At 32.7% G+C, this 21,150-nt stretch overlaps 1 protein-coding gene across 3 annotated transcripts; it reads right to left on the minus strand.

Annotated features, from left to right (window-relative positions):
* Positions 1-210: 210 nt before the first annotated feature.
* LOC119833928 (hexokinase type 2) lies at positions 211-19,551 on the minus strand. 3 transcript variants are annotated; one of them, XM_038358161.1, is made up of 9 exons: positions 19,205-19,551; positions 10,347-10,509; positions 10,080-10,261; positions 9,823-9,996; positions 8,735-8,834; positions 8,082-8,271; positions 7,054-7,259; positions 4,538-4,764; positions 211-2,940 (listed from the first exon to the last, which is right to left on the minus strand). In XM_038358161.1, the coding sequence occupies exons 1-9, from the start codon at positions 19,229-19,231 to the stop codon at positions 2,851-2,853; spliced, it is 1,359 nt and encodes a 452-aa protein (XP_038214089.1). In that variant the 5' UTR covers positions 19,232-19,551; the 3' UTR covers positions 211-2,850. The 3 variants fall into 3 exon arrangements, with proteins under 3 accessions (XP_038214089.1, XP_038214090.1, XP_038214088.1); XM_038358162.1 differs by lacking the exon at positions 19,205-19,551 and adding an exon at positions 14,604-14,897; XM_038358160.1 differs by lacking the exon at positions 19,205-19,551 and adding an exon at positions 11,060-11,221.
* Between the last annotated feature and the right edge of the window lie 1,599 nt (positions 19,552-21,150).

The raw sequence follows: 21,150 nt of genomic DNA on the forward strand, positions 1-21,150 counted from the left end.
ATCTTTCATATAAAAACACAAATCCATGCAGGCCCACTTTTCACCAATTGAAGTTTGTTTCCTTCTTTTTGAATATTAGTAATATTGGCCAGCTAATATAGACTCACTGAATATTTTTAAACTGCATATCATTTATTGTGATTCATTTTCAATATATTTTATTACAATATGGGCCTGGAGTAAAAAGGATTTTCAAAAATAAAAAATAGAAACCCTTTTAAAAATTTATTTTTCAAATAAGTAACATTTCCAATAGCTCATACATAAGTGGAGCTAGCTAATAATGATTGTTTTCCTAAAATGGCTTCTTCATTTTGATAATTTTATTCCCTATTCATACCATAAATAAATTCTAAATTGTATTATTTATATTCATAAACATCAAATTAGAAGTACCTTTTAAGTAAAGACCAGCTTCATGATTTACAAGGTTAGTAATAATACTATATATATGTACATAATTTTACAAAATCATGACCATGTTATTAAATAATTGCAATATTTCAGATGCGATATGTACATTTCTGCATCATCATACATCCTTAATTTCATCAGATAACTAAGTACAGTTGTTTCCATACCTATGGAATGTAGGTCGTTTGCAGAAATATTGAATCAAACAATGTATACTCATATTAATTTATAAAAGATTGTGATCAACCAATTCTTTCTAAGTATAATGTCATTTGAGCAAAATATATAATATAAATTTACACATGATATTAAATTTTACTTTAAAACCCTGTGAATCACAAGGACTATACAGTTCAAAAATCATTTCCAATATTATTTTGTACTTTATTTGGTTCTCTTATGTAATGAATATCCGCCATTATCATACTACTCAGTGACACAATAAATAATATTAATATGTCATAAATACACTAGAAACACAGATTGCACACCATGCAACAAAATTAATGACAAGTACAACACTAAATTAAAATGCACCTATTATTAACTAGGAACTATAAAATGGTGTAATAAACAAAAACATTTTTTATCAACATCTGTTAAAGAAATAGGTGTGCCTTAGAACAAATTTTTGCCTTATATTATTGCGACTTTGTTGTTGTTACATATATGTTAATGAATACACACCCTCAATAGGTTGCAAGGCAAAAAAGTGTACTATTTTTATTATTTTCTGTCTGATTTTATACACTGTTTATATCTAATTATATTGATGGCTCGCGACAACGTTATCGTTTAATATCTATCTTAACAATATTTCTATTAAAAACAAAATAATCAGAAAGTAAACGAGCAAACAATTTTACATTAAGTCCTAGTTCTATCACAGTTAAATATCGAAACACTCACTTAAAATTAAATTATTTAGAATTCATTTCAATAATTAAATCTCTGTACAAACTGAATCTTTAGCTAATTAATTAAACTGAATTCCAGTGTTAAATAAATGTATTACTAATATCAAATAAAAATAACGCTGAAACTATGATACCATGCAACATACAATTTTGTCCTTGAGTACTGCATTTTAAAGTATCAATTATTTTCCAACATATTGCCAATTTCTCAGTAAAGCATTTGGTGTTATTAGTTTGGCAATGGAATGATAATAATCGATTGTATGAATTCATTAATGTGGATAGCATAATTCATGCTCCTGAGATTCACATGTATTGCTACATTCGAAACTAATTATATTGACATAATGTGAATATTATCAATCACAGGCCACAACTTATTAAAGATGTGGCAGATTGTATAACAGTAAATACTTATCTCTTTAAATAAATAAAAATGTTCGAAGTGCATTCTTTGTATATTATGTAATATATCGTAAACTGTATAAAAGTAGACTCTTATATTACAAGACCTTCACTGTCATATAAGTTAAAAACTATCTCTAAAATAATTCATACAAACAAATTTTAGTCACATTAACGAAAAGATCATGAAGTTGCTGCGCGCTTGCAAAACGTGTACAAGACTTAACAAATGCAGTGTGCTTTTGATTAGATCGACACTAAGACCAATATAATATGATGATATTTAGATTTTTATATACATTATGTCAGTCTTGTAACGATGTATGTATAACAGTATATGTAGTAGAAATTTTATAATGTTAGGTACAAATTTTTTAAGTATCCGTTGTAAATATTGTGACTAGACTATGCTAAAATCGTTATGACCTAAGTACACGTGACATATTAAGTTTTCTAATATCAGAATAGTGACAACGTTATTGAATCTTAGTGCCTATCTATTAAATATGAAAATATAATTCTCGTTATGAGCAGATGTGCAGAAGAGAAGTCGTAGTTACAAGGCGTATTTTGCTTTGGACCTGATCCAAGTACCTGTGATATATTTCAGTGGGGCGTTGAAGTACATACGCGATTTTCAATCGATAACTACAATACTCCTATATTAAACAACAGAGAGCTATGCGGTAGACTGTCAGTCCAAGCACACAGCGCTAATTCAATAACGCTACACTAATATATAAAATAATTTTCCTAATTTAATAATATGACCACATTGTCTCGATGTACGCGATGAATATTTCGAGACGCGGAAAATAACTCATTCGCCAGACGAGGAAAAGCAATCGCACGTTCAACGCTAAAACCAGAAATGACGTAGGTCCGATAAATTTTAGAATAGCTGTCTTTTCCTTTAAGCTCTGGTTGTAGAGGTTATTTGTTTTTGAACAGCCGGATTTTATAACCCGTTTTCCACTTTGCTGGTAGAAGCGATGTTAAATCCGCGATGTGTCGGTACAGCTGTAAAATTTGGGGACGGTTTCGATGTATAAGTCCAGAGTGTGTGCGTTGTATGCGACCACGTAGCACCGCTGTGGCAGGCTAAGCTTAGTATCTACGCGTGAGCGAGCTGCTGCCGGCACGCCACGGCGGCCACCAGCGCGGCGCCGCGCCCGCTGCCGTCCTCTGACAACATGAGGTCGAACTGGAAACAAAACGTACCAGTTACAGTTATATAGTAATAGTTTATCGAGTTAAAACAAATTTTTATTACTTTAAAATAGATTAAAAAAATCATAAATAACACACTCTTGTCACAGGTTCTTAAAGTTAAAAGTTGAGATACGAACATGAATTCATTGGATCCCGCATTAGGCAATGCCTGTCCTAGTGTTATAACAAATATTAATATTAGAGACTTCTTTGGACTGGGTATCTTGAACTTAGATATTACCTAGTGTAAGACTTGTTTTGTTTGGCAGGAAAAATGGCACTTCAAACGTTTCTTATAAGTAGGTACACAAATTCAAATTTAAGCTCGCGTTATTAAATATTAATTAATGAATGTAACCTCTATCGCTCATATTCGACATTAATCGAAATGAACTACAAGGTTATTATCTTGTTTTAACAGGTTTCTTTATTCCACAAGGTCGATTACAAATTGTTATATTTTAAACGAATAGGTACTCTAATAATATTAGGTAGTCTCTTTTATTACTAATAAGAAAAAGACACGAAGTCGGGAAATTATTCGCATTCGACTATTAGAAGTAGATTAAGGTTAACAAGACCCTTGACACTATACAAAGGATACTAAAAAATTAATAATGACTAATCAGGATAATTGTGCTAACAGTTAGCTATCTAGAAACAGCAATTAACAAAGTAAACTTATCCACGTCAGTGGGTGTGTTCATACGTTTGTATAAAACTAGCTAGTAACTACTTACAATATTTTTTAAACAATACATTATCTGTAATGATTTATGTTTTTTTTAAGATAAAATTGTTTACGCAAATCGTAGTGCGTTATTATTTTGGCCAGATTCAAAACAATTTTATCTAATGAACGATGAACCCATTGGCATTGACTCGACGCGACGGGGGCTCGACTGCTCCAATGTTTTATCTTAGCTTGATAAAGAATGGACTTTAAGTCGACTATTACTTATTATTATGGTGAGATAGATTAAATGTAACTTTTATACTTTCAGGTCTAATACAATAGAGGAATGTTTTGCATGTGAAAGCAAGGTAATTGCAAGCAATAAAATACTAGGAAAGTACTTTGCTACCTTCTGTATTGTAGTGCCAACACGGAATAAGAAACTAGAAGGTAATAAAACTACTATTCATTCTACGTAGGTTTCTAGTATTATCAAGGTATACTTTTTTGAACATCAAGCTAGGATTTACTGTTCATTTAAACTCGCAAAATTGGACAGAATTATTTTAGTCTACGGTATTCAAATATAACGTATCCTTAATAAACTTTAATTTCTATGTAAATTATAAGCTTAAAGGTCTCGTAACCAAGCCATTAAATATTAAAAAAAAAATGTAAATTATAAATTTGACTTCTTTCACATTCTTGTGATATCCACAATATTATGTTACCGTCATATTTAAATGCGCGAGATTTATTTGTCTACGTTTTCCTTCGCAACGAATTCCAACGACCACCCGTGTCTCCTTCAGTTATGCGGCTTGACGGAACACAGGGGTTATACGTCATCACCTACTGTCTCTATGCACGATTTACTCGCTATAAAAAAACGGTTCTAATAAGGCCTGCTCACCGTGATCCCGGGTCGGACGAGTTGCGCGATCTTCTCGCACATGAGCGTGTGGAAGTGCGGGTGGAAGCGGTACACGGAGCCGTCAATGCCGACGGTGACCCTCGGCTCGTTCATCTTGTTGAGCAGCGTCGCGATCCCCGCCGACACGAGGTGCGCGGCGCGGCGGGACACGCGCTCGCACACGTGCCGCACCGCCGCCATGTCCACTTCCGTCGCGTGCGACAGGCCTGGAGGATTCGATATTTGTACATCATGTAACTTAGCTGTGCCCTGTGCCCGGTGGCCCACGGTTTCACCCACGTACTGATGTACCTGATGTTGTATGCCCTAAGGCCTCCCTCAATAAATGGGCTATCTAACACTGAATGAATTTTTCAAATCGGATCAGTAGTTGCAACCAAACAAACATACAAACTCTTCAGCTTTATAACATTAGGTTAGATATCACTTAATACGCTTGAAATCAGTTTCCGTTCGTAAGAGGTGGTGAAAATAACTCCTTGGTTCAGTGTTTTTACGTGTGTGTAGAACCTAGGGGTTCTGGGTTCGATTTTCGGGGGGTACTCACAAAAAAATTGCGTCCGTCTGGTAGGACGCAAGGTTGATCACCTGAACGAATGAAAATCGATCAGTGAAACAGGTGTAGGTATGCCCCATACCCCACGAGGGGCCACAGAACTTTTTTTTTTTTGTGAAAATAAAATTGAATTAAAAAATATCAATGAACTTTTTTCGATAGGCAAACGCTATCATAGACGTGTTTTTAAATATTTCGTACAAATAGGTCTCATTGGGTTATCAGATCGTCGGTCGAAGGTCGACGGCCGACTGTAATACACTAGCTGTTGCCCTCGGCTTCGCTCGTATAATCAGGCTAAAATTAGCACTTGTAATACATGTCACACGTGTATCATAAAACATTATGGATCTTCTCATGGGAATGACATACTTCATCCTAGACTTTCAGCGTTTGATCGTCTCTAAGTCTCTACTCTAACCTTCTGACCATATCCAGACATGAAAATCATACCATGAAATTGCTATGTATGAACAGAAAGAAAGACAAACAAACAAACATTGAAAATTTTACAAATAAATCGAAATAGAATAGATACCCAATATCTAACAAATTTTGTTACCGATTGGGCTAGTATCATGACCGGCAGACTGCTAAGCCATCCAACCAACTGTAGACAAAGTCTGTCCAGTTGTTTGATTATTATTAGCAATTAAAACCATACTGTCCTTAATATGAAACGAAAGTCACCTTCAAGCAGAACTTATCTTATTATTATGATTCGCTTTATAATGCGTCCATGGTCTACTTTTTGCGGATTATATTAAGAAGGTTAAAAATATTTTCTTCCCCGTCATTTGCAACGCAAATACAGCGATCCAACTTTCATAAGTCAGTCACACTCTCATAAAGAAATCCACTTCGCGACAGCTTGATTTTTTGCTTATATAACGCGTAAACAGAGTGCCTTGCCAAAACTACGTCAAAGTTCTACGTCACATGTATTTTTCATACAACATATTCACTACGTTTATCAAACTTATCATCATTTGCTGCTTATTATAAAATCCGCTTTATGGTTTGTGAGAGCTAATGATCAAAATTGAGGCTTCTTAGCCACATAAATGATTTTCATTATGTAATTGATAGTCATAAATCATAATGAAATGTATTGACAAATCACTAAAATAATAATAATTATTATTAACGTATTAACGTAAAATTCCCTAGTAACAATATATGAATTTAATGAAATAAATATGAATATAACTGATACTCGATTTAATTTAATTATTTATTAATTTAAGTTATTGCGACGTTTACGATCGTGTGTTTAATAATTTATTTACTGTAACCTTAGCTTTAGCTGTTTTATTGGTTTTTATCAATATTTATTGTTAATAATTGCTGATAACACTGAACTTTAACTGTTTCGACTTTGCCCTTCTAGATATATTGCATAGGCAAAGCATAAACGATACTAATCAATATTTTATGCTGATTTTATGTCGACTGATACAATAGTTTACAAATCATAAACTAAACAATGTGCTTATAATTTCTTCCGTTTTATATAACCAAATGTACATAAGTACACTAAATGCATATATTTTATTATCGCATGAATTATTTTAATGAACATCGAGTTAAAATTTTTATAAACAGGTTTTAAAAATTAACCCAATTACGAATCTATCGATTATTAATTGTTATATAATTAAAACCGTTATGTAAATTAAATTCTTATTAATTTATCAATTAATTTGTTTATATCCCTTATACACTTCTTTTCACTACCATATAAAAATATTTTATTCATAAAATTGGTTCCATGCATAATTTTATTCACATATATAATTTCTCGACTGTTTAATTGTTACGTGTATTCTATTAAGAAAAATTAATCGCGCGGTACAGGATCGGTGGTTTCTGGATTTCAAATAACAATAGTTTTCGTCAAAAGATGTCAAACTAGAGAGAGATTAAAGAATCCACTTACCCAGTTCTTCTAGGACTTCCATACAACTAGTGTAGTCTCCTGGCTTATCAGATTCAATCTCAGACACATATTTTGTATAGAAGCAACCTCTTTGGAACAACAGGTCCGATCCGCGGCCTCCGAACAGTAAGCCCATTCGCGTAAACTTCACGAGAGCAAGACGTACCAATTCTCCCATATACATTCCTGATATCATTTTCTCTTGGCTGGAAATAAAATAACCTTACTTAGCAATTGTTACGCTTGTTTATGAGCTAGATTAATAAGAGACAAATATTTGATAGTTCCTTATCTTCGACATAGTGCGGCAAAAAAATTGCTTAAGCAGCGAGAATTTTTGCCTTCTTTGCATACAGATATTACAATAGGTTCATAAAGAGAATTAAGAATTTATAAAATTACAATTGTTATGAATGTGCATGTGCATACGCTCAAATATGAAACATAAGTAATTTTGTTACAGTTTATTAGATATTGTTTTGTATGCAGTTATTGTTTAGGGAAAAAACCTGTATTTCCTTAAAGAGTAGCTACTTATTATTACTTGATATATGAAATCATGAATTTAACCTATATTCTAGCGATTTATAGGTACTCTTTAATTCACGTGTCATATTTAAAATACCACTTTGTTAATAATTTGATTTACACGTTTTATCTAATTAGGCGCTATCTTAATAATCATACGAGTATTAACAAGAATGACTAACATTAAATGTGAGTACATGTGACTCAGCTTATAGCTTGAAACTAAATCGCTGACAACAATTAATTGGAGCCTATTGAGTGAAACACGTTTTCAGAAGGTATGAACCATAATGCAATACAGCAAATCAAACCCGATATCATTGCCGTGGGAATATAATATAGCACAACACGAACAGTATTTTCCGTGCCTGAAATCTAGAAATTTCGAGAACGCCAAGGAAAAAACCTGCGTGATACAATAACATTACTACATCGAGGAAATTGCTTTACATTTTATATTGAAGCTTATCGTATTGTGTCTTAGACGTTTATATACTTACATTTGTTTGCCGGGGTTGATAGATTTAGCGTCTACCTCTCGATCAAATTCAGTTCTGACCATATCGAGGGCACCGTCGTCACCGAACGCGCCCCATTCTGTGTTTATCAAGAGTTCAGGCTTGCCGGGCTCTCCATCAAATAATTCACAATTCTCTGTCTTTTCCACATAACACGCGTTGCTGCCCGTACCTGAATTGTAGGTCTTGTTTAAATGTAATACATAATATAGTGAACGATGCAGAGACGAACATGGCAACATAACAAAAAGCTGCAATAATTTGATCTAGATATTACAATTGCAGTGTTAGTAATAAAAATTATTTGAGAAAATGAAAATTAAAACATAATGAAAATAAATTATAGCATGCTCATGCTTTTGATTCTTATGAATATATTAGTTGTTAATGATAATGGAAAAGGGACAACAACATTTACATATGAATACGAATGTAATTATCATTACACTTCATTATTGCAATGTGGAATGAGATGGTGATTTCAAGTAAATTTTTACAATGTGAAGGTAATAAAGCTAAGACTAACTACCGATGTCGTGAATCGAATGTATACTTATCAGTATCACATACGATACACACACATTATGTTACATTTATCACAATAAAGCAAGCTAAACCACACGAGGTAAACCTACCGACGATGAGTCCTATTTTGCAGTTGTGGTTTTTCCACGCGCAAGACATCAATGTGCCCGTGGTGTCATTCAGAATAGCGCAAATATCAATCTGTACGTCCTACAAGAGTGAAAAACATGCGGTTATAGTTTTGGCCTTTCAGTCCCATATTTCAATTTCCTGTCAGTTTTTTTATTAGGTTATTCAGTTCATATACCCATGATGTTGAGGATGATACATAGAGGCTTTCAATTTTGTTTGGATAATTTTACTTTTTATCAATATTTTTTATACTTCAACGCTATTTAACAAAAAAAAAAAAAATAACCAGTTAAAAAAAGTAAATAAATCGAAAGTTTATCTATTAAACAAAATTATCTTTTAACAATTTGATACCGAGCAATTTCGAAAATAAAATGATTTAATAAAAAAAGCGGTAAACATGCAACCATCTGAAATCTGAATAAATAAAGATATTGAAAATGAGGAAATTGAGGCGCATGCAGAATCATATTTGTTTATTACTTCATTTTTGTATTTTAAATTTATTAAAATTACAAGAGTATATATATTTAGTGTAAGATATTTAGTTATTTAAAGACATTGAAAGCCCCTACAGGCTCTCATTTGTAAGTCATGCCTTATTTTCTAGCAGAGAGCTTGCATATCATCGTCAACTCACCGATTATAATTCCTATTCGGCAATGGGGTTCCTTATGTGCACACGACATAAGGGTCCCCGTTGCATCATTAAGGATGCCCATCACGGACAAACTTAGGTCCTGTAAAATTTCATACCTCACAAATGATCGAATTTTTTTTCAAAACTTTACGGTACCAGCACGAAGTCATAAATATTTACGAATCATCAAACTGATACATATATAGTTTCAATAATTTTATACCGGTATTTATTATCAGAAAAGAAAAGTGGAACAGTTTACGATAAATTTGGTTTATGTGTATAAAAGTTATTATCAACTCTACTCATTATTTGCATATCTATTGAGGGTCATTGTACATGCATATTTGCATTCGAAATTGAATTCTGAATTTGACTTGTAAAACAATTGAATGTAATGATAGAATAATTCAAATGATTGCTTACCCCTCTTCTGGCGATAGCGTCTTTCAGACCTTGTACAACATCTTCACCAACGACCCCCGAACACGAAAATCCTTTCGTCCATCGTTGTAACACCCCTTTTGTTAGACCTAATTGTTTTAGCGGGAAACTGAATGTGAAACCCAAAGCTAAGCGTTCTTCATACACGTCATGCTCCTAAAATTAAAGATAACGTTCTCATTAAAATTTTATCACAGGAAATTATTGACAATGTAATTTTCCTTTATCATGATACAAACCTTCATGAAATTAGCTAAGCATTCAGCGATGTGGTCAAATAGAGCGACACCCGTGCCAGTCATAATATGGTTTGGAATGGCATAGATTTTTGACTGCATGTCGAAGTGATTTTCGCCGAGGTTTATAATAAGTACTCTAAAATTTGTTCCCCCTAAATCTAACGCTAGGAATTTGCCACGCTCTGTAACAAAATAAAGGAATTCTATAATTTGTAGTCCTATATTTTGTGATCCTAAAGATATCCGTAAAGTTATTTGTAATCTTACCTTTTCCGTTCGGTAAGTCCTGTATGTACGTAATCCAACATTTGACGATGGAAGTCGCATGGGTGTCTTTTCCGAGACCTTTGAGCAGATCACTGTGGAGCCTGCTCATAATTTCTCTGATTTGTTTGTCAGACATGTGAAATACTTCACATTCTTCCCTAATCTGTAAAAAAGAGTTACACGTTGAAGACAAAATTCTAAAGCATCGACCGGCAATTTTATACTAATTTCATATCCCGATCAATACAGAATTATTAAAGTACATAATTGCTAAATAAGTAGAAACTATTGATGGATATAAATATTAATTTCTTTCAGTTTAAATGAAAAGTAACATAAATTAAGAATAAATTATATTTCAAAAATATAATTGTCTAGGTCAGCATAAGGTTTACTGATATCTAATCGGTTTGGAGGCACATTAATTCGTATAGTTATACTACATCTTTGCATATTTCGTGAGTCTACGTTGGCTGATAGATGCATCGAGATATACATACGTACATAAATGCAATTTCTCTGAGCACGAGTAGTGACGGTAAGCTAACCGTCCATTTTATCGCGAACGAGTTTCACAAGGTCAAAGCGGTCATTACAACACTACTACTGTCGCTTATGTTACTTGCTTTCCAATATGTTTTTCATTGAAAACAAATCGGTTTATAGAACACCACCAATGTATAAACGTTTACAAAAAATAAAAGAAGACTCACCTGAGGTAAATTATTGATTACCATACCCATTTTGAAATTTTTAAACTATTTATTTCCTTACGATATTAAAAAAAAACCGCGTAACACTTGACGCACGACTTGCACTACCCGCAAAGATATGAGGAATACGGCTACGTCCACCGACTGTGCTTCGTTCGTACTTTGTGCAGACTACAAGCTGACGCGTTCTTTTTCATTCATGGTAATAAACTATTGTTATCTCCTTCGTGTGCGCAAATATTATACGCGGCAGAGTAGTACGGCTAGCTATAACAGCCGAATTTTAAGGCGAAAAGTAACCTATACAACTTTATATTGGTACTTTATGGCGAGTTATTTTTATATTTGTTTCAAATTCAATGCGGCATGGCCTAAATAATAAATAATTCGTTATTTCAATGAATGCTTTGGCCCTTCACATTGTTTATCTTTCTCCCTCCGACGCGGCGCGCCTCTCTCTATGCTATTCTGATTGGACAGAGCGTGGGCTCGCTTATGACGTCAGATAAATTCCCCGAGTCGTCAGACGACGTCTTTCTACACTTGCAAATGCATTAGTATGTGTTTTGTGTAGATATAGCTGGCATTTGGCAATTAAAAACGTGTGGCTTGCTTATCCAGTATTTTAAGAATCATCAAGTTATTTTCGTAAATTTTTAAAATTAAATCCAACTAATTAATTCTAACGAAGTACTAAAATTGCTGATCAGCTATTAATTATCTCATTCGAATTTTGAAAATATTGTTATTTCAGATGCCAGAGTCATGATTACCAATTTTTATCTAGGTTACCTATTTTACCACAAAAGCTATCCACTTTGGACATTATGTTTTATCATACTTACACGTACGAATTGGTATCCATAAAGAAATTTAAGAAAGTAACATTCGTTTAAAATTCTTTCCATTGCTTTTTATTATTGGTATTTAATAAACTTTATTTATCTTTACTCCTAGCTCACAACGTTACACTAACCCATACAACTCAACAAGATACAATGACCTATGGTGCTAAAGTGAAGGTGAATCGGTAAACGACCGACATTGGATTTATATTAAATGATTTAGATATTTCTTGTTATTTACTTTATTTCACACATATAGGTCAAAACCATAAAGCTTATAGCTTAATATATTAAGAAAAGTCGTATTAAATATTTCTATTTTATTTAGGTATTATTAAAAATCTTGATTACAATGAGAAGGAAAAATCGAAATTATTAAAATATATAATGCAATAAAATTGTAGATAGTGAACTTAAAAACTATGATGTCTAAGGAATAAGGAAGCGGATCCAATAAGATTAAAATGCTGCTAATGACATTTATGATTAAAAACCTGTATCATAAAGACGGAATTGAAGCGATATTATGGAAAAGCAGTTTACCTTTTCGGTGTATGTCATATTGTATGTGTACGTATCTATCCTTTTAAACAAAATTGCCTAACTCACATCAAGTTAAATAAATTAGAATTATACGACTTCATTTTCTGTAGCCTGTTAGTAATTGTTGTTATTTGACTTGATTAGTAGCGTGTTGATAATCAATAATATTGTAATAGTTGTGATAGGCTTTATGGTTGCTTCATGCATCAAGAAGGAGTGGAGTTATACAGATCATTTTTTAATCTAATTAATAAATCTTTTATTTTAATTTGGCTTGGAAATGTTTGTTTGTATTATATGTTTATTGTTCGAACTATGCTAGTACTTACTAGCGCAGTTCCGACAACTAAGTAGTTGGCAGCATTTCACGTTAGTCGCATGTCTTGTTTATTTTTGTGCGTCTCGTGACTTTACACACGTAATTACAATAAGGTGGGTAGTCTACAAGTACTAAGCTGTGCTATTGTCTTTTTTAATAAAAAATATATTTTAAACTGCATAAAGTTGCCGTACTAATTAAATGAAGTGTTATATAGGTAATCAATTTTATTAATTACCTAATCTATATTAGCTGGAACCTTATCATGTCCTGTAATCTTATAAAAACACTCGCTTGCTTCTAGCAATCGCACATTTCTCAAAAGCAATTAAATACTAATACCTTAGAATAAGAACTATTAATTTTTTTTTCTAAGATTTAACCATTAAATATTTTAGCATTTTATAAATGATATAGGTAGGATAGCTAAATAACAGTACGTACTGGATACAATCACAGCACATTGAATTAAGATATATTTTTCATAAATAATAAGTAGGAAGTTAAAATCATTGAATTGTAGGCAAATATAATTTTCTTATCAGCAAGTTATCATTTTAATTACACCAATCGTCACACATCCTCAAAAAACTGTATAAAGTAGACAAGGTTATCATTAGGTACTTCAGACGATAGCATTTAGATAAAGTACCATATCAGTTTCGAATATATGTGTGACACCACTTTTACAGTGATTCAACTCTTTTTACGATTAAATTCTGTATCATAAACATGCGATTGTCTAAACTTTCCATTACCACTGTACTTTGCAAAGTGCACATTTCGGGTGGAATTTTACAAAAATGATAAGGCAATACATATTCAAAATAAAGCCAATTCCAGATCAATGGTAATATTTATGAGAATCATTAGCAAGTCTGTCGGTTTATACCAGATAGGAGCTAATCTAAATCGTGGTTGACGGTTTCACACAAACGTAACGAGTGTAAAGATAAGTATAGTTAAATCTGGTTTAAACCAATATTTTTTCAACGAACTACACATTGTAATAATCAGTGGGCTTTATCTTATTAGCGTTATAACAAGATTTTTTATTGCCAGTTTAGACTTCAGAATTCGATCCCGCTAGTGACGTTTTAGTGGAACGTCATTGTTTTATATTAATTAAACAATAATTTAACGTTATAATGTTAATCAGTTTTATTACAATTTGTTACATTTATCCAAGAATTTAATATGAAGAAACATCACTACAATAAATATGTAGATATGCAAACTTAATAAAATTCATATAACATCATGGAATGCGACAATTTATAAACTACTAGCCTAATCAGGCGGCACGTTCAAATAAATTTTAAAATGCATGAGATCCTTTTCGTTTGAACTAGGCAAGTCAAGGACTTTCCCAAGGATCATACTGTATGACCTTGGTGATAACCTTCAAAATATAAAAGTCGCTTAACCTGAAGTTCACATCCTTGCTGTCACAAAAAGTTGTATCATTTAGCTTGCTTTGATTTTCGTCTGGTATGGCACTCGTCTGTTTACTATCGATTTTTATTATTGTTTGAGTGTTTTTAATAACTTGTTTGTGAGGAGTTTTGGTTTTCTCAATAATCGTAATATGGAAATTAAAATAAAACATAATCAGATGTTCAATCTTTTTTTTCAATATTCAGTTTGGACACAGCATTAGTTATCTTATTATTAGTACGTTGGTAGATATGATTTTCCTTATTAAAAATATTCCTATATTTTAATCAAATATTCTTTAGATACTTTGCGACGCAGCTAAGTACTAACATTCCTGAACCTAAATATGTACTCTGGAATATTTTAGATGTTTAACAAATATTTGTCTCTATGTACTCACGATGTCTCGTGCTTGACGCATATCGATTTGTCTTGTCAGTCTCGCGGACTGTGATAAGAGGTGATGAACGAGGAGCGTTGGCGTCCACAGGTTGCTGTCATAAATTCCACTGGGCACAAAGAAAAGCGATATCCGCGTTCAGGCGAATACCGGTTCGTCCACACCGTTTGATAGAGTCGTTTGTAAGTGAAAGGAGCGGAGCGTGCTGCGAGCGAGGGGCACTTGATAGTCGAGGGTCACCTTGAAGCGAGGCGGCTGGCGCATGTGCACCACACCCTCGGCCTCGCCGCGCCGCGCGCGCCCGCGCCCCCCTGTGACGTCACGCCCGGCCCCCGACCGCTCCTCTCCTCCGCTTGCTACATCGTATAGTGTAGGTATGTTCTCTGCTCCGCTGTTCACGTGACGCCCTTCACGCAATGCCGCTTCAAAATAACGCAATAATCGCAACGCAACACACACATTGCGAAATGTTTGGAATGTGATGATAAAGTTCAAGAAATAATGCAACTGCTATATGAGTTAAAATGATGGATACTAAGTTGATGAAGAGATGGCATGTTGTAAATACATAGTTTCGTTCTTATTGTCATAGTTGCAAGCAACAAATATTTTTGTAATTAGCGACCTAGATGAAGTGAACATTCTACTTGATAGGTAGAGCTACACATACGTTTATTACTACCCTGTACATACAAACACTCACGGGCTAAATACGTTAAATCAAATAATACAAGTGCATCGTTTTAATATGTAACCGAGGGTAGATGCTGCAAATCAACGCGTAGCTACCAATATCCTGAACACATGTACCATTGTGCACGTTCTAGACAATGTTTGATCAATCGTTTAATTAATGTGATAATGATAAAAATGTTAAAAAGGATATTTGAAATATCCTCATTGATTCACAGCTTTGAACTTTTTTTAATCACTTAAGCGTTGTTCCAGATACTCAAATGTACTTTAATAAACTGTACCACTATTAACGATTTGGCAACCAATAGTGTAGTGTAACCATGCACTGTATTTTTTTAATACGCAGGTAGTTCATATAAAATATTAATATCACTTAGAGACAGAGATAGGCATATATTATTATTTATTTAATGATTAAATCTAAACTTATTATTATTATCTTCAATAGGTACGCCACACTTTTAAAATTATATAAAAATACATAAATAAGTGTAATGTACCGCAAAACTAGTGTTCCTTGTTATGATTCATAATTGGATTGTATTTTTATTATCATTTAATCCTATGGCTTCTGATATTAACGCAATCAAATTATATATCCAGGACACATAATATAGATTAATCATCCGGGACTTTACCTCGTACAGTCATTGTTCAGTAAAGTAAATTGACAGCCCTGTAATGTGGGTGTGGCCCACAGCGACGCGACGTGCCCCCGCGCAGGTTGCTGGCATTAAAATTTCAAATGACAAGAAATACAACCTGACTTGAATGTCTGCGTGATACGAGCCACGTGTATCGTGAAATCTTTGCAGGCGTGTGTCACTATTTATTTTAGGAGCTTTATTCAGCTTGAACCTTGTACAAAGGCTCTCAACCATGAGTTACGTTTTCAGTACAGTTAAACTTTATGGATGGGTTAACATAAAGTACTATTACGTCATATTTGTTTAACAAATAATAGAGAATTTAAATTCGAAAAGATCAGCCCAAGATAGAATACCTATTGGGTTGTTTTATTCAATATATAAGTTGAGGACTGTTTTGTTCCTATCTTGTTTTTAAACACTCCATTTATTTAAAAGAGAAAAATGGGAAAACTTTTAAAATTAAGCAATCTGAAAATATTTTTCATAGCATCTCTTTATTTGGTTTCAAAGATGACTGCTCAATAACATTATCACTTCTTCGTATTTATATAATTTCCTAAAAAAAGAAAAAAAAAAATTATCATAAATCGCGTATATTATCTAACATTATGTAACGTGACTTATGTTAGTCCGTTTCTTTTTCTTCTTATTGAATGGCAGCTTCCGATTCCATTGGAAACGAATTCTGCTAGTGTCAAGTTTTATATAGATGATCAGACTTTAATGTCGTTGTGGTAATTGCTTGTAAAAAGACCCTCCGTATTAAGGAAAAATCACGAATGAGATGTTTTGTTTTCAAATGACTTGTGATACGCTCACGTGGCCCTGTATATTGTATAACAATGAACAAACAGTAACAGACGTCAGTCCGATTAAAAATGCATAGTCATTATTATTCTTATATTTGGATTTGACAGAAAATGATTCCAATTTTGATTAAAGTGAATAAATTGCGTTATCTATTACGTAGATTTAACATTATCGTGCCCTCTAATCAAAGCTCAGTTAAAGTGTTCTTAAATGTTTACTTTATAAAGTGTATAATTACATTGTTTAGAAACGCATGACAACTGAAGAAATTATACTTTGTATTTATATATCACTCACTGGTATTAATATGTCACTCGTTTGCATACATTGTACATATGCATGTCCTGATGTTATGAAGAAACATTCGCAAATGTAGTCGTAACTTGTGGGTTTACGTAGTTGAGCGAATTGAGTGACTAGCATTATGGTAAACTAGCTGCGCCCCGCGGTTTCACCCGCGTAAGTCCGTATCCCATAGGAATATCGGGACGAAAAGTTGCTTATATGTTATTCCAGTTGTCCAGCTGTCTACGTACCAAATTTCATTGCAATCGGTTCAGTAGTTCTTCACATCCTTACAAACTTTCGCATTTATAATATTAGTAGGACTAATTAATGCTGACAACGCTCTGACATTTTTTCATGGACACAACGGGTTGTGGGCCTATTTACAGAGCCACAACAAGAATTAGCTAAAGCCCAAGTTGCCTCAAAAAAAGCTTGGTATTCTGGCGAAGGTGAGACCGTATTCCAAACTAAGCGATTCGACTTCACATTATTAATTCGAATCTCAAAGGTCAAGAACATGCTTCTTTGTACCAGACGAGTAAAATCTGGGAATTTTCAAGGGTAGTTTTGTTACAACCTCCTAAACCGATGTGGAGGCGTCGTTTTTAATAATATGACGTCGTAATTTTCCCTTATTGTATTTCTATGAAATGAATCGAAGAACAAAGTTGCGGGCATCAACCATGTTCAATTGAAGCAAAAATAAAAAAAAACATAGATCATGATCATAATTCATACTTGCGGCACTTAGTATTTAAGGATCCTTTATTACAATAAGATGATATTATTATTACCTTTTAAAACAATATTATGTCATTCAATTAAAATTATACGTGAATCTACTTGACCTTTATCTCGTGTTATATGTCGCCAAATATTTTACAATATTGTTGATTTCTTAATCGTATTTTTTTGTTTGTTTTCGCTATTATTTGATGAAAAAAATCGTGTAACAGTGTATTGTGGTCTGTGTAGGTACGTCAGGCGATTTCGCCAAAAGTTTGACGGTTTGTCTTTTTTTTTCAATGGCAAAGTGACAAAAATGAAAACAATCTGGCAAGCATAATTTTCGCTTTTCGTTTTATGACGCTAAATTTAGATGAAATATTGAAAGAAATATAGGTACAATTCGAACCACAAGTTTTTGGCCTGTAATGTAAATATTTTCTATTAAAGAAGTCGCATTCTGAGTCTGATTCAAAGGATAAAACCTGTATGTCAGAGCGCATTCTCATTTCATTGTAAACAAAATTAAGAATGATGTACTTGGATATCTACGAGCCAAGTTGGTAGATAGTTGATTATAAAGTAGCTTTATTTAATTATTATCAACCGAAATATCAGCATTGATATTAAAAATATCTAAATTATTCTAGAAATTTCTTCTATGGCTCAGATATATTATTGCATTTCATATGTAGGTATATTATAGTTATCTCATATGTTACTGTTTGACATAAAATGCAATAAAGATGTTTCGTGATATATAATGTATGAAGATCATAAACACAAGTCACGGTGTTTAAGCTAGAGCAAATGTTATGTATACAAGTATAATTTCCTTATATACCTACAATGTCATTAGGGAAATAACCGCACGTGTACAGCCAACACGTCGATTGGTGAATATATGCATAATTGTATGCTTTAAACTGCATTATATTTGTTACGTAATTTATTTTTGATATGCTATATCAACATTCCATCTTGCAAAAGAAAAGAACAATGAAACATTCATCAATTAGTTTATATAATTTTGTATGCATACAGTTTTTACAGTTTTATCTGTATTAACGTAATTTAAACGAAAATAATATAAATAGTTATTGTACGTTAAAAGAGTATTAGGTGTTGATTTCTATAGGTTTAAATAACAGATAGATTGATCTAATCACATAATAATATTTTTTGCCATTAATTTTCAATTATGTATAAAACTCATATCTTTTGTTTAAAAACAATGCATTAATAAATTAATTTTTAATGTTTTTGTTAATAATAACATATCAGAAATATTATTTATAACGTCTTACGTAACACTGGTTTTTCTTCTAGCCGTAGATTATATAATTTTAATACTTTTTATTTTACTTTAATCAGAGGTACCAAAATCGTATGTTAAAATAACTCAGTAATATGCAAAATAAGGACACTTACTTCTTGTGGCACTAAATCCTTCGTCATCTTTGACACGAAATTAACTGAAGTTCACTGTTACACACTCAATAACGTTATGAGAAATGTAATTTTCCACCACGACTTTTCAATGAACTTCCCTCTATAAACTTCTTTATCTTAGCAGTACACCACAATAATATTATAATCTTTATCTAAATTGAGACTAGAATTGCCGTTATAACAACTACGCCGAAGCGTAATAAACTTAACATTTATTATTGTTTAAGTGTTATATTGTCATTATACCAACAAGTATATTCTTAAACAATAAATTAATTCACTTTTACGAGTCAATAAAGATGTATTGTTCCGACTAGGTGGTCTTTCGAACACTAAATAGGGTATTGTGAAAAGCTGTTAGGTAACAGATATCTTGCACTTTGCTTCGTCAAACTGATGTTGGATGATGTCCAACAAACAGCGTTGGTACCATCTAAAAATTTCGAGTACAACCCCGGTGTATGACTTATGTAGATGTTTCTTTTATTATACCTATATGTATAGAAATTAGACTCGTATTAGTTATTCCTACTTTTTAAGAGCAGATTTTAGAGATTGTCCTTTTGATAATTATTAAGATGACGAAATAAATTTTTATTCAGAGACCATAGTTTAGTAATTAATAAAAAATAAAGCGGATTAGAAAATATATTATCGGGAAAATAGAAATTGTAATCGTGACAGTCATAAGTATCAGTAGGTAAGTAATATTGATATCAGATAGATAGATGCTAACATATATAAAATCTAATGACTTTCAAATCAAAAGGTTTAAATTACTTGAATCTTTTCCTCTGTATACCTATTACATATAAGTATAAACTATCAGATCGAACTACTACTTCTTTTGTCGGAAATATATTTTAGTTATTTAAAATTTGTTCATGAATTTGTTCTAAGAGGAAAATGGGAGGATAAGATGGATAAGATGGAAGGAGGTGGGATGTTTTTCTAAGTAATTCGTGTTGTTTTCTAAGTGCTATTGTAAAAACTGTTATTTTAAAAAAAACTTACAAAATTTTCTAAAACTAAGAATGTAGTTGGTCTTCAATAAAACATGAATACATCAGGAAAACAAAGAATAAATTTGGATGTTGTATAACTTATTACATAATCTTTATATAACACTAGCTGCGCCCCGCGGTTTCACCCGCGTAAGTCCGTATCCCGTAGGAATATCGGGATAAAAAATAGATGTTGGCCGATTCTCAGACCTACCCAATATGCTTACCAAATTTCAGAGGAATCGGTCAAGCCGTTTCGGAGGAGTATGGCAACGAAAACTGTGACACGAGAATTTTATATATATAAAGATAGAAGATTACCTACGATCGATTAGTTGCTTGGGCACAACACTGACGGTAGGAAGATGCTACCTAATTGAAATAAAGAAAATAAAAACACGTATCTCATGTGCGAGTATATAAGTATATGGTAAATAGAAGAATGTAACGTAACGACAAACTAAGCTATATTCATTGTATGTACTCATACATGGTATTTCTTGCAAAATTGCGCTGAGTCGCTTTCTTCCTGATAAGCAATTTTTATAATACAAATTAATCGACGATTTTAATCTTTATCAAAATAAAATCATTAAATTTTTAGCCTTCAATATACATTGAGGGGTGTATAAGTTTGAAGTCGATATGTGTATGTCCGTCTGTTTGGCTGTGTTGTATGTATATATCTGGCATCGTAGATGTCAAACAATGCACTGATTTCGATGTGGTTTTTTGCATTGGAAAGACAGTTTCTTTGCGGTCCTTCTAACCTATGTTTGATGAAAATCTGTTAAAGATAGCAGCCCCACAAAATGAAAATTTTCTCTCAATATTCAAATTCAAGATGACAGATGAAAATTGGAGTCGGGGGTTTTTAAATTTTAATTAAATGGTTATCACTTGTAGTGTTTGTGTTGCGCA

This window comes from Zerene cesonia, chromosome 18, assembly GCF_012273895.1.
Source record: "Zerene cesonia ecotype Mississippi chromosome 18, Zerene_cesonia_1.1, whole genome shotgun sequence".
NCBI lineage: Eukaryota > Metazoa > Arthropoda > Insecta > Lepidoptera > Pieridae > Zerene > Zerene cesonia.